The sequence below is a fragment of the Panthera pardus genome, unplaced genomic scaffold, assembly GCF_024362965.1.
Source record: "Panthera pardus isolate Hobbes unplaced genomic scaffold, ASM2436296v1 HiC_scaffold_21, whole genome shotgun sequence".
NCBI lineage: Eukaryota > Metazoa > Chordata > Mammalia > Carnivora > Felidae > Panthera > Panthera pardus.
In genome coordinates, this window is record NW_026526777.1 from 2,283,405 (window position 1) to 2,297,201 (window position 13,797).

Consider the following 13,797-nt stretch of genomic DNA (forward strand, 5'->3'; position numbering starts at 1 on the left):
AGGGAGGGCTGCTGACCCCTTGGGACTGGGACATTTAAGGGGAGCATCCCACAGCCCCTTGACCCGTGTTTATGGCCCCCAAGAGGCATCTAGGGACTCTTAGTAGCATTGGCAGGGGACATTTCTCCGTGCCTCAGTTTCCCCATCAAGGTGAGCTGACGTTCTCTGTGACATGTGGGGTGACTAGAAAAGGAAGGATCCCAGGAGAAACCAAGGGATTCGGGAGTTGTGGGGGGGGCCGGGGAGAAGGGGGAAGGGCAGGTAGAGGATAGGACAGAAGAAGGGAGAGCAGGGGGAAGGGTGGGCTTGTGACTGGTGAGGGAGGCTGACCGAGGGCCAGAGCTGGTGGGGCACCTCCCCACCCCGAAGCCCTCCGGCCACCTTTCCCCGGACCCTGGGGCACTGGCTTGTCAGCAGCTGAGCCCACAGCTGCTGGGAGGTGGTTCCTCGACGGTGGCCCCCTGGCATCTGCCTCCGTTTATTTCTGGAGCCACAGCTGAGTCATGGGGGTGGGCAGGGTGAATGGGGCTGGAGGAGGGGAGCTTGTGACACTGGGAGAGAAGACTGCAGGGGACAAGAGGGTTCCAGGACCTGGGTCCCTGGGGTCTGGGCTCTATCCCTGTCGTTAGGTTCCCGGAGGGGACCCTGGAATAATGGGGCCTGGGGAAGGCGTGGGGGAGCAGGAGCCAAAATAGGCTGCTCCTGGAATGTGGGAGAAGACACGAGTCTGATCGGGGTGTGGGGTGCTAGGTTGGGGAGGGGAGGGAAAGGGCCCCCGTGCAGACAGAGGAAACAGTTCTGTGTTTCCCCCTGCTTCCCACCGCAGACTCCATGGGCCCTGGCCTCAGGCCCTCACTTCGGTCCCTCTTCCGTCCCTGAGCCAGCGGCATCAGCCGCCTGAGGCTCCCTCTTTGTCTTTCCCGAACACCTGCGGACTCAGGGGTGGCACCTGGGTCCTGTGTGTCAGCACTCGCCACGTTCACAAAGAGCATGTCCTGCCCCAGCTTCGAAAAACACTCAGCCTGCTGTCGGATGCGTCCTGGACCGGAGCCTCCCTTGCAGGGTGGGAGTGGGCCCGGTGGGGACCCAGGAGCCTGTCCCCCAGTCCAGAATCCTCTTGGGTTTCTTGGGCTTGGGTGGGCCCAGTCCCCGTCCCCTCCCCCGCCGGCGGGCAGCCCAGAGGGCACATTCCAGCTGAAATTAAACCACATTCCTCCTTCCCTGGCTGCCAAGGACGGCAGAGCAGACGGCAGCTGAGACACCACAGGGTCAAGTGGCAGCAGCTGGTCCCCAAAGAGGGGCTGAGAGGGGGGCTGAGGGGGGGCTTCAGGGCCAGGGCCTTTGGAAGCAGTGAGTGAATCTGAGTGATTGTAAGAGGAAGAGGGGCGGCCTGCAGTGGGAGGAGTACGGGTGAGACTCTGGGAGCCACAGCAACTGCTGCACTGAGGGGAGACCCAGGAGCACCTTCTCAGGGGACCCTGGACGGCCGCCCTCCGCACCCCTGCACTGGGCTCGCACAGCAGGCAGGAAGGCCGCGGGGCCCTTTGAGAGGCCCCGTCTGAGCTCCCTGGGCCGGAGCCCAGAGCCCAGGCCTTTGATTTCCTCTGAGACCCCGGCGGGTGGCGGGCAGTGGGGCCCGTGGCAGCGACAGGGACAGCATCAGCCTGGCTGAATGGAGAGCTCAGCCCCTGACCTCACCCTCTGGCGCCTCAGCCGGCACAGCCTTATAAGGAAGTGCCCCAAACAAACCGAGGAAGCCACCTCCGGCCCCCCACCCCACCCCCACCCAGTTCAGAGGCTATATTTACTCAGTGGAGGCCCCAGAATAACCTCCCACTTGTCCTCGTGTTGGGAGGGGGGGGTGGCGGGGGGGGGGGGTGCTGCCTGATCATTCCCTTCTCTGGGGACTCCACCCTCCGAAGTGCTTCTGAGGTCTGACTCCATCACAGCCCTTAGTCTGTTCCTTCCTTCATCCATCCATCTGTCCGTCCATCCGTCCATCCGTCCATCCCTCCATCTCAAGGGCCCCCAGAGGCACTGTGTTGGCCAAAGCGGTGCTTTCCTGGAGCTGAGATGACGGGGTCCTCCTACTGCCTGGCCTCTCCTGCAGGCCCTGCACAAGTATGTCCTCTCTGCGGGGAGGTACCTGGGGACTCCGTCCCGGGCTCTCTCCAGGTGACCTCTAGGCCAACCACCCTCTAGCTCTTGTCTCCACCCTGGCCCTCTCTGCTGGAGGTCGCAACTTCCTGCCGGATGCTCCAGCTCAGAAGATGGGACGGCCCTCTCCTGCTGCCCAAGCCAAAACCCTGGGAGCCTCTGCGGCCACATCAGCCTCCATCCCCCACATCAGGTCACCTGCTTCCCTTTGTACACCCTCGTCGTGCCCACCGCCACCAGTGCCCCTCCCAGACCACTGCAGCAGTCTCCCTGGAGCACTCCTGCCCCCTCCTATCCACCCATCAGCAGCATTTGAAAATGCAAACCTGGTCATGCCCAACCTGATGACCCCAAGCCCTTCAGAGTCTCCTCGTTCCCCCAGGAAGAAGGGTGTACTTCCTGGCCACCTGGTGAGGCCTGGGCCCAGTGACTCAGACTCTTTAGTCTCACTGTGAGCCTTCTTCCCCCTCATTCTCCACCTCCAGCCACACACACCTTCCTTCTGCTCCTCATGCCCAGACTCTGTCACCTTGCACCAGGATTTTGCACATGCTATTCCCTCTAAGATCTTTTCCCTCCTCCTCCTCCTCCTCCTCCTCCTCCTCCTCCTCCTCCTCCACATCCTCCCCCCACTGGCCAGCTTCAGGTTCTTGGGGCAGGCTTCCCCCTCCACCTGTCCCCATACTCCCTCAGCCCAGATCAGGTGAGGTCCCCAGCTCTGTGCTCCCACAGCCTCCTAATCGTCTGTTTTCGAACATGACTTCCACTCAGAAGCCCTCGTTCAATTAGAAGGGAGCGAGGAACCCTGGGTTCCCAGGATCTGCGTGGGGCACAGCACGTAGATGCTCAGCAGATATTTATCGAAAAGTGACACTCACAGCTGTTATCCCCACCAGGAGTGTCCCTCCTACTGTCTAACCCTCGTTTGTCTGCTGCATAGACACACTGCCATTTCCAAAGAGAACACGCTTCCCGCTACGTACCCCCGTACCCCCTTTAGGAAGGTCCTCACTTCTAACTTGCATCCTTCCCCACTCCCACCCCCATTTAGGACCGTGTGGGTAGCTCTGTTGGGGACCAGGGATCCCAGTGTCAACGGGCAGGATGGGCACCGGGGACAGGGAAGGACTGTTTGGCGTGGCCTCTGTCCTTGGCCCCTCGCCCAGGCGGTGGTGCCCGAGGGCCTGGGGAAATCAAGCACAGTGCTCCTCTGTCCCTTTCGGAGGGGCAGGGAGTCGGCCTTACTGTCCTGGATGCCCAGCAGGGTCAGACGAGGCCTTGTCAGCAGTGGGAGCAGGAAGGAGAGAGGGGGCTTGGCCAGAAGGGTGGGGACACCCAAGATCCTGAACCCACGGGCAGGGGTGTGTGTGACATGGGGGCCTGGGGCCCCGAGACAGAGACTCCCAAGCGGAGAAGGAGAAAGGCGTGTGCAGAGAAGCAGACAGTACAATTCTATCAGGGCACCTCCTGTCTACCCCTCCTTGGCCAGAGGTCCTGAGTGGGGGCCAGCAGGGCTGGGACTTCCCCTCTCATTGTCCCCCTGCCCTTGGCCTTGGACCTGGGGAGGGGAAGACCCCGCTCCGGGACCTGGGCTTGCCTCCAAATGTGGAACGCTTGTTGGGCAGCCCCACCCCCGCCCCCACCGGGGACACTTAGAGGGACGGCCTGGGCCGGGCCTGCTCTCTATCTGGGCATCCAGGCTCCAGGGCCCCATCTCATCCAGGAACCCCTCGTCTCCCTCTGCCCCCACAGGGACCCAGAGGACTCCTGGGAAGAGAGATGGGGGCAGGAAGAAGCTATGGCTGGGGGTGGGGGGGACCCCAGGCCAAACCCCAGCTGACAGCATAGCCCCCTGGGTCCTTCGCACCTGCTGGCCTACCCCTCCCTCACATCAGCATCGCTCTTCGAGAGGCAAGTCCCGGGGAAGATCTAAACCGCGGCTCCCACTCCCCCCAGCCTCCTCCTGCCCCCCAGCCCAGCGCCCCTCACCGTGTGGCTGAATCTGAGGCTCAGAGAGGCCAAACACTGGCCAGAGGCCACGCAACCAGACTGAGGCAGAGCGAGCCTCCTGTTCCCCCATCCTGCTCTGACCCGGCCACTCGGAGGAGACATCACAGGCCAGGCCAGACAACTGTTTGGGTTTGGACGCAAGGGGCTCATTATACTGGCGGCACCGAGGGGCCGGGGTGGGGGTGGGGGGTGCACAAGGTGGGGCGGCCCTGGGCCTAATCCCCTGTCATCAGCGCTGTGGGTAGAGATGATGATGGGCCTGGCTTCTGCCAGCCCTGGGGTCACCCGGACTGCCACCCGGCCGGCCCCTGGTCCCACGAGGTCGTCCGGCTCCTCCTGTCCTCAGAGGGTGGCCGGGCCCTGGCACTAGCACACCCTGCTTCCTCCCCCAGTCACTCTGCCCGCCCTGCGGACCCCCAAATTAGGGAAGGAGGCGTCCAGACTTGGTAGGTGGAAGCATGACTTTATTCAGGCAGGGATGAGCCAGACACGAGGGGGCAGGAACACAGGGGGTCAGGACATGGGAACACACCCTCACGGGTGGCCAGACACCCCAAGAAGGTGCGATGAGGGGGCACATCACGGTGAAGGGTGCCACAGCCCCCTCTCCTGGGAGGAGCCCTCCCCCACTGGCAGGAGGGGGAGAAAGGGGGTGTCAGGAAAGGGCCTAGTCCTACAGCGGTTCAGCTGGCTTAAGCCTCGAGGGACAGTGCCGGCGGGGTGGCCCCTTCGCAGGGTCTGGGGGCCTCTGTTCTTGGAGCGTCTCCCTGTGCCACCCCTTGCTTCGCCCTGGCCAGTCAGGCCTCAGGGACAGAAACCACAGGTCAGGAGATCATAACTTAAGGGTGCTGCCTCTGAGCAGGGAGGGGGCTCGGGGCCCCCACCCCCACCCCACCAAGTCCTCAGTGAGGGGAGAGGGGCTCTCGCTCTAGTCCTCGCCCGAGGACCAGGACTCCACGTCTCCTTCCCTCTGACCGAACTTCAGGAACTGGCCTGGGCCCAGGTGAAGAGAAGGTCCTGCCCAAGGAGTCTTCAGGGCACCCCCCTCCTCCTCGTCCTCCAAGGGGCTCCTTTGGTCCCCCTGGGGGCCCCCTGGCTCTCCCTGCCCTCCTCCCTCTGACTGCTCCAGCCCATTTACCACCCCCCCATTCACATGCTCTAACTCCTCCTTCAAGCTGGGGACCCGGCCATTGACCCCAAGGGTGTCCCCTGCCCCCAGGCCCGTGTCTCCCACCCCACAGCGGCTCTCCAGAGGGCCAGGGACTGGGTCCTCCCTCTCCAAGGGAGCAGGGTCAGACTCTTCCTCTGAGCCCGAGGGCTCGGGCTCGGTGCTGTCCTGGGACTCCTCACCGGCATCGGCTGCTATGCCTCGCGAGCTGTCGTCCCAGGGAACGCTGACATCCACGGTCTCAGAGCCCGGGACGGTCCCTCTCTGAGGGCCACTCAGAGCGCGGAGGGTGCTGACAGAGGGCCCTGGGCCCCACAGGCCAGCCCCTGGCTCCCTCCCCTCTTCTTCCTCTTTGTCTTCCTCGCCCTCCTCCCCGCTCTCTTCCTCATCTGCAAACCCATCAGACTCCCCATCCCCTTCCCAGGCTGCAGGCTCCAGCAGCATCTGAGGCCTCTGGCCTGGAGGCTCCACAGCCTCCCCGGGGACCCCAGGAAGGAGAGAACCCTCAGCCTCCAGATCCTCAAATTCCTCTGACAAGTCAGAGTCCTGACCGCATTCCTCCTCCCTCCTCCCCTCCTCCTCCCCCTCCTCCTCTTCCCCTGGCTGGGCCCCACACTCTTCAGAGGCCAGCACACAAGGATCCCAGCCTTCCTTTCTGGTCTCCCCTTGAGGGGGGGGCCTCTGCTCCCCAAGCAGGTCCCACTTGGGGGAGGCGGGGGACCTGAGATAGAGGCCCAGGGGAGTGGAGTCAGGAAGAGTCTCCCCAAGCTCATCAGCCTCGCTGTCCTCTCGGTTCTCCTCCCCCTCCTCCTGGAGATCCTCGGGGCTCCCCTCAGAACCCAGCTCCTCTGGCTCCCCCTCCACCCCTCCCAGAGCCTCCGCTTGGCCCTCCAGCCCCCAGCCAGCCTCCTGGCTCCCCGCAGCCAGGGGCTGGGGCCCAGGGGCATCTCCAGGGATTGGGGTGGGCGACCGGGGCTCCGATGGCTTGGGCGGGGACGCTGGCTCTAACACTGCCTCTTCCCCTGCGTCCTCGGGCCCCTGGGGCCTGGGCTGAGGGGTACCACTTCCGCCGAGAGCGCGGCACAGGGTCTCGGCAGGGAACGCCCCCTCTGCCCCCCAGGGGGCCTCGGGCTCCGACTCCTCCCAGCCCGACTCCTCCCAGCCCCTGGGAGGCTCCGGGGGGTCTGTGCTCCTCCCAGCCGGGCTGGAAAGCTCTGGTTTCAGAGCAGCTGCCTCCTCTGGGTCTTTTTGGGGTTCTTCCAAGCCCTGCCTCCTCTCTGCCTCCAAACCTTCCTCACCCACGGGTGGCACCACCACCTCCCGCTCTGGTCCCTGCTGGCTGCCCGAAGCAGCCTCACCCACAGCCGTCGAGGCGACCTCTGAGACCTGGCCATCCCTTGGGGCCTCTTCTCCGCCTTCCAACACCAGGTCTCTCCCCTCCAATACTCCCTGGGGAGCTCGGAGGCCCGGGCCCCCCGCTTGCTCTGGCTGCCCTTCAGGGTCCTGGAAGCCCTCGGGGCCTCCCTCCCCCCTGGCTCCCTCAACCGGGACCCTCTGCTCCTCGGGCTCAGGGCCCCCTGGGCGCCCCTCCCCTGTGCTCCAGACCTCCCTTGCGGCCGCCAGCTGCAGCTCTCCGTGCCCCGCGGACTTCCCGGGGAGGCCACCCCACTCCCTCACGTCCAGCTCTGCCTCGGCCTCCTTGCCCCCTGCGGCCCCACCGGGGGGCGTTTCCTGATCCAGTTCCTGGTCCGCCACTCTCTCTTCCCTCCCCTGGTGTCGGGCAGACAGCGGGGACTCCTGCCTTTCCTCTTTCAAAGACCCCGGGGACTCCTGATTCCTCGCCTGCTCTGGGGTCTCTTCCTCTATCAGGCACCTTTGACTTTCCTGACCTCTCCCTTCTGGAGGTCTCGAATTGTCTAGGCCCCACTCTCCTGGAGATCTCCGGGACTCCTGGTTCTCCTGTTCTAGGAGCCTCAATGTCTCCTGGTTCTCTTCTACCGACTCCAGTGGTTCTTGACTTCCCCTTTCTAGAGGTTTCATTGTCTCCCGATTCACTTCTCCTGGAGACCACAGGGGCTCTTGAGTTCCTAGAGACTGGAATATTCCCAAGTCTTCTCTTGCTGACTGGAGTGATTCTAAATTCTCTGTTTCCGGAGATCTCATCACCTCTGCACTCTCTTCTTCTAGGAATCTTAACAACTGTTGATTCTCTTTTTCAAGAGGTCGAAATATCTCCTGGTCTTTTCCAAGAGACTTCAGTGGCTCTTGTTTCACCTTTTCTAGAAGTCTCAGTGTTGCCTGGTCTTCTTCTAAAGACTCCACTGGCTCCTGGCTCTCTTTTTCTAGAGGCCTCATTGTCTCCTGGTCATCTTCTTCTTCTAGAGACCTCTGGTTCTCTTTTTCTAGTGGTCTCAATGTCTCCTGGTTCTCATCTTCTAGAGACCCCACTGGCTCCTGGTCCTCTATTTCTAGAGGTCTCAATGTCTCCTGGTTCTTATCTAGAGATCCCACTGGCTTCTGGTTCTCTTTTTCTAGAAGTCTCAATGTTGCCTGGTCTTCTTCTAGAGACCACACTGGCTCTTGGTTCTCTTTTTCTAGAGGCTTCGTTGTCTCCTGGTCCTCTTCTTCTAAAGATCTCAAGGACCTCTGGTTGTCTTTTTCTGGTGGTCTCAATGTCTCCTTGTTCTCATCTTCTAGAGACTTCACTGGCTCTTGGTTTTCTTTTTCTAGAGGCTTCATTGTCTCCTGGTCCTCTTCTTCTAAAGACCTCAAGGACCTCTGGCTCTCTTTTTCTAGTGGTCTCAATGTCTCCTGGTTCTCATCTTCTAGAGGCTTCACTGGCTCTTGGTTTTCTTTTTCTAGAGGCTTCGTTGTCTCCTGGTCCTCTTCTTCTAAAGACCTCAAGGACCTCTGGCTCTCTTTTTCTAGTGGTCTCAATGTCTCCTGGTTCTCATCTTCTAGAGGCTTCACTGGCTCTTGGTTCTCTTTTTCTAGAGGCTTCCTTGTCTCCTGGTCCTCTTCTTCTAAAGATCTCAAGGACCTCTGGTTCTCTTTTTCTGGTGGTCTCAATGTCTCCTGGTTCTCATCTTCTAGAGACTTCACTGGCTCTTGGTTTTCTTTTTCTAGAGCCTTCGTTGTCTCCTGGTCCTCTTCTTCCAGAGACCTCAGTGGTTCCTGGTTCTCTTTTTCTAGAGTTCTCAAGGTCTTGTGCTTCTCATCTTCCGGAGAGTTCAGAAACTCCTGGTTCTCTCTTTCTTGTAGTCTCAAGTTCTCTCGATTCCCATCTTCTAGAGTTCTCAGTGGCTCTTGGTTCTCCTTTTCTAGATCTCTCATTGACTCAAAGTTCTCTTCTTGAGACCTCACTAATTCTTGACTTTCCTTCTCTGGATATACAAATGTCTCTAGAGTACCTTCAAGAGACCTCATTAGCTCTTGATTCTCCTCTTCTAGAGATCGCAATGTCTGTGAGTCCTCATTTCCTACAGGCTTAAGTAGTTCTAGAGTCTCTGTTTCTTGAGGTCTCACTACATCTGCATTCTTTTCTTCTAAAGACATCAATAGCTCTTGATTCTCCTTTTCTAGACCTTTAGATGTGTCTAAAGTCTCCTCTTCTGAAGACCGCAGAGATTCTGGATTCTCTTTCTCTAGAGATCTCAGTGTCTCGTGGGTCTGTTCTTCCAGAGACATCAGTGGCTCTTGAATTTCCTCTTCCAGAGACTTCAGAGTTTCTTTTTCCAAAGGACCCTGGGAGTCCTGGATTTTCTTCATGTTCAGACCCCCATCTCCTTGCCATGTTTCCTGCTGCAGACCGTTCACCATTTTGACCTCTATGGCTGTTTCTTTCTCTGCCAGCCCCCCAATTTGCCCTTCACCTTCCTCCTGAAATCTGCTGGACATTCCAGACCCATTGGGTTCTCCACCTTTGGCCTCTAAACTAGGGCGGTCAGGGTTGAGGGGTGGGGCTGAGGGGACATGATCCTCAGGGGACTGGCCTGTACTGGCCTCTTGTTGCTCACCCCCGGGTTCCTCTGGTCCTGGCAGGACGCTGGTAGTGATGGCCTCCTTGGCTTTAGCCCATATGGCCTCTGGAGCCCACTGCCTCCCAAGCTGCGGCTGGAGCAGGGAGAGGGGGGCATCCTGGGTTTTGATCTCTGCATCTGTAACAGCGCAGGGAGCCAGAAGGGTGGGCGGGATGGGGGTGCTGGCCAAGGTTGGGGTACGGGCCTGGAGGAATTCTTGGCTCTTCAGAAAGCCTGGCACAGGTGTCTCCAGGGTATCAGGCAAGGGTGAGGAGAGGGGAGTAGGGCTCAGGGCAGAGAGCAAAGGTCCCAGATGCCGGCCCTCTGGCGTCCCAGAGAAATGCAGCTCCAGCTTAGGGTCTGGAAAGGCAGAGGGCAAGAAACAGGGTCAGTAGGTACTGGCAGGGGCCCCCACTTCCAGCAAGAGTGCCGTGAGCCCTGCCCCCACCTTCCACTGGCTAGTGGAGCTGAGAGTACACACCCGGCTGATGAGGCCAAGGGGTCAAGACCTAGACCTGCCTCCCAGGAGAGGAATGGCTCCGGGGTATAAAGAGCAAAGAAGGAGAGAGTCTGGGGGAATCTGGCCCCCCTCCTCTTACCCTGGAAGCTGAGGGAAGCCTTGGAACCACTGCCGGGGGTCTGCAGCCGGGAGTTCTCAGCCTCTAGGAGGGTCCTGGGGATGAGGGAGGAAGAGTCAGTCAGTCCTCCTCTGCCCAAAGGCCTGCAGGCAAGCCAGCCCCGGAGAACTCGGCTGAGCTTGCGGTCCCTGGCCCCGCAGGCTTCCTCTCCATTGTCACCGCTGTCACACAAAAGCCACACGTGGGGTTATACTTGGCTGTACACGTGAAAGCACACGGACACAGACCCGCAGATATCACACACTTGGTTCACACGGCACCACACGCTTATTTGGGGCACAGGGCTAGACTCACAGACACAAGCAGATTCCCACAGTGTGTATACACACACACACACACACACACACACACACACACACACACACACACCCAGGCCAGTGATCTCATCCTCCCTGTGGGGCCGATTCTCATGCTAATTGCTGCCTTTGTCCGCAGTGCCTTCTGGAGGGTCTGAGTAGGGGGCTTCCTGGGGGAAATGGGAATTCTCAGGCCGTTCCCATGGGATATAGGCTCCCTCCTTCTCCCCCAGGGCCCCCAAAGCTGCTCACAGACAAAAGCAAATGAATTCTGCGCTCTCTCTCTAAATCCTTTTCATGCTTCAAAAACCAGTGGCTAAGCCTGCCCAGACCTTCCCCTCAGTGGTTTGATTGGGGGTCAAGGCCCTCATCCTGGGATCTCTAAGCACTCTGGATCCCAAGCCTTTCAGGGCAACGGAGGCCTTTGTGTCCATGACCCTGCCTCAGTGCCCCACGGGGAATGAGGAGGAGGGGGCTGATAGGGGAGGGGGAAGCTATGCTGAACATCTACTCTCTCTCTACTCTTCTTCAAGGGCTCTGAGTCTGATGAGTGTCTGCCATGGTCACACCTCTGTCCTGCTCTCTGGGCTCTGGGCTCCGTGGCCATACAACACTCTCTTCCCCGTCCCAAGACCCTCACTGGCCTTCCCTCTCTGGGCTCTGCCTCCCCTGCCCTCCTGAACCTGTCCCAGGCCCCCTGATTTTGTTGGCCTGTGAATTCTGGGGGCATTGTCCTCATAGCGTGTCTAGCCCTGCCCTCCCACCTCCGTGGCAAAGCCCCTTCCTCGGGCTCATCACCGGGTCCTCGGCCCAGCAGACCAGTTTCCCAGAAGAGACTGTGGCTTTGCCCAAGGCCACAGACTCAGGACCAGCCCTTCCTCGGTCTCAGCCTTTCTGGAGCCAACAGGAAATGTGATCAGCAGAAGGGCTAGGCAGGGCCGGGGCCCTGGGGCTTGAGGGGGAGTCAGTGTGGAAGGGGCCTTGGATGTCACCCGGCCCATGTCCCGTCTCCAGACAGGGAGACAGAGGCCCAGGTCAGGTGGTGAGTCAGCGCCACCCCGCCCCCCACACCTGCAATTCCTCCTTTCTGGGGCTGCCCGGAGACATCACCCCCTCCGCATGAGCACACACACACAGACTGGGCTTTTCAGCCCCTTGGGGGAGGGTCTGGATGGAGATGCCCCACACATGTCCAGCTGTCTCTCCTGAGGCCGTCCCCCTCGGCAACATCACCTCTCCCTGAGGGGTTTCCTGGCACTGGATGCTTCTATGGTCTGGACCACGGGGGAGCAGGTAGGCTCAGGGGGGACACAGCCTGGTATGGCAGGGATCAGTCTAGAATCACAGAATCTAGTGGTAGCACAGTTACCAGCACCCATGGCCCTGAGCCCCTTGGTGGGGGGGGGGGGTGTCTCTGCCTCGGGCGCGGGTGTGTGTGTGTGTGTGTGTGTGTGTGTGCCTGGGCGGGTGGGTCCACCCATACCTGTATGTGGCCACCTCCAGGCTGAGGGACATCTTGAGGTGTGCCAGCTGCTGCCGACCTTCGAGGACCTGGGCAATCTGGCTCTGCAGGCTCTCCTTCTCCTGCTCCAGGGCCTCCACGGCCAGCTGCAGGACAAGCCAGAGGCAGCCAGTGAAGGGGCGGTTGCCGTCCAACCTGCAGCCCCCTTGGCAGCCGGGCCTCCGGCCCCCTGCCTGACTTCTCTGGAGAGCGGATTCTGCCTGGGGCCGCCCGAATCCCTCCCAAGAGGAGGACGGTGGCCCCTCTTGCCCCTCTCCCGCTGTAAGGGGGAGGAGAAGGAGGAGAGGAGATGGGTTGGGGGGGGGGGAGTGGAAGCAGAAGCAGAAGGAAAAACCATTCATCAAGAGGCCTGGGGCCCCGCAGGGCTGGAGGCCAACCGCCGGTCCCAATCACGGTCTCCTGGTCCTCACACCAGCCCCCCCCCCTCCGCTTCCCACAAGTTCTGGAATCTTTCTTTTCAGAGAGACGGGGCGGGGGAGGGGGGGACCTCTGTCTGGCCCAGGCAGGAGGCTGTTTTCTCAGCTGCTGGTCCCATCGCACCGTGCGAGGGGGAGCAGCTGTCCCAGGCCTCTGGAATGTGCGAGGAGAGCTGAGAAGCCTAGACACGGGAGAAGGGCTGGTGGCCGCACACCCAGGGCCCCTGACCCCCCCCCCCCCCGTAGGAGGGAGGAGGGCAGTGGCCAGACCCGCCGACTCCGCGCTGCGGGGGCGCGGGCGGGGGCGGGTAGCGGTGTCGTGCGCATCTTCCGAGGGAGAGGCCCAGGGACCGTCCGGACAGTGAGGAGGAGGCCACCGCGAGCTTCCTGCGCCCCTCTGCCCTCCCGGGAGGCGAGGCGGGGCGGGGGGGGTGGGGGGCGCGCTGTGACGGGGCCCCGAACCCCCGCCGTTCCCGCCCTCCTCTAGACAAAGCTGGGAAAGTCAAGGGCCTCCGGCCCCAGGTCGGCCTCCCTGAGAAGCGGCCCCCGCATCGGCAGCACCTCCGCCCCCCGCTCCCATCCCCGGGCCACCCCCCCCGGGGCCCGCCCCGCTCGCCCGCACCCCGCGGTCACCTGAAACTGCTCGGTGGCCCGCAGCCGCTCCTGCCAGCGGCCCTCCAACCGGTGCTCCAGCGCGGCCCGGCGCTCCCGGAGGCCGCCGCGCTCCGCCCGCAGCTGCCGCAGCTCCAGGCGGCCCTCGCGGGCGCCCTGCACGGCGCGGCCCAGGCGCTCGCGGGCCTGGCCCAGCGACGCCTCCATGAGCGCCACGCGCTCCTGGTAGCCGCGCACCGCCCCGCGCCACGCCTCGCCCAGCCGCCGCGCCAGCTCGTGCAGCTCGGGGGCCGGCGCGGGGGGCCCGCGGGGCGCGGCGGGGCGGCGGGGGGCGCGCGGCCGGGCGCTCAGGGCGGCGCGCTCCTGCTCGTGCGCCGCGCACACGGCCTCCAGCTCCCGCTCCAGCTCCGCCGCCCGCGAGCTCAGCCGCGCCCGGGCGCCCTTCTCGGCCTCGGCCTCGCGCCGGCTGCGGGCCGCCTCGGCCGCCGCCCGCTCCCGCGCCCGCCGCTGCTGCTGGCACCGGGCCGCCACGCCCTCCACCTCCTCCGCCAGGTTGTCGCGCGCCACCTCGGCCGCGTGCTTCTCGCGCCAGCGCCGGTCGACGAGCGCCCGCAGGGCCGCCAGCTCGTCGTCGGCGCGGGCCCTCCACGAGGCGTCCCCGCTCTGCGCCCGGAGGCCCCCGAGCTCCGCGCCGAGCAGCTCGTTCTGCTCCTCCAGCGCCTTGACCCGCGCCACGTAGGCCTCCAGGCGCCGGTTGAGCTCCCACATCTGAAAAGATTCCTCCCCCAGGCAGCCCTCCATCTTGCTCGCAAGGCTGGCCCGCCGACGGTGGAGAGACGCGGGGCGGCGGGGGCAGCCAGCGACTCTCGGAGCTCGGAGGACGGACGGGGGACGGAAAGGGAGTCCGGCGGGGACAATGACGGGGCGGGGCGAGGAGCGGCCCGGCGACTGGACGTCCG

The 13,797-nt window shown here is 62.5% G+C and overlaps 1 protein-coding gene across 1 annotated transcript; it reads right to left on the minus strand.

Annotated features, from left to right (window-relative positions):
- Positions 1 to 4,614: 4,614 nt before the first annotated feature.
- NES (nestin) lies at positions 4,615 to 13,797 on the minus strand. The gene is made up of 4 exons (XM_053908830.1): positions 12,860 to 13,797; positions 11,772 to 11,896; positions 9,954 to 10,027; positions 4,615 to 9,714 (listed from the first exon to the last, which is right to left on the minus strand). Exons 1-4 carry the CDS (start codon positions 13,637 to 13,639, stop codon positions 5,096 to 5,098), a joined length of 5,598 nt encoding a protein of 1,865 aa, XP_053764805.1. The 5' UTR covers positions 13,640 to 13,797; the 3' UTR covers positions 4,615 to 5,095.

Coding starts and splice junctions, on each gene's coding strand:
- NES (XM_053908830.1), bottom strand. CDS start 13,639: ATGGAGGGCTGCCTGGGGGAGGAATCTTTTCAGATGTGGGAGCTCAAC. Junction 11,897..12,859: donor GGGCCACCGAGCAGTTTCAG/GTGACCGCGGGG, acceptor CTTGTCCTGCAG/CTGGCCGTGGAGGCCCTGGA. Junction 9,715..9,953: donor GGCTTCCCTCAGCTTCCAGG/GTAAGAGGAGGG, acceptor CTGCCTTTCCAG/ACCCTAAGCTGGAGCTGCAT.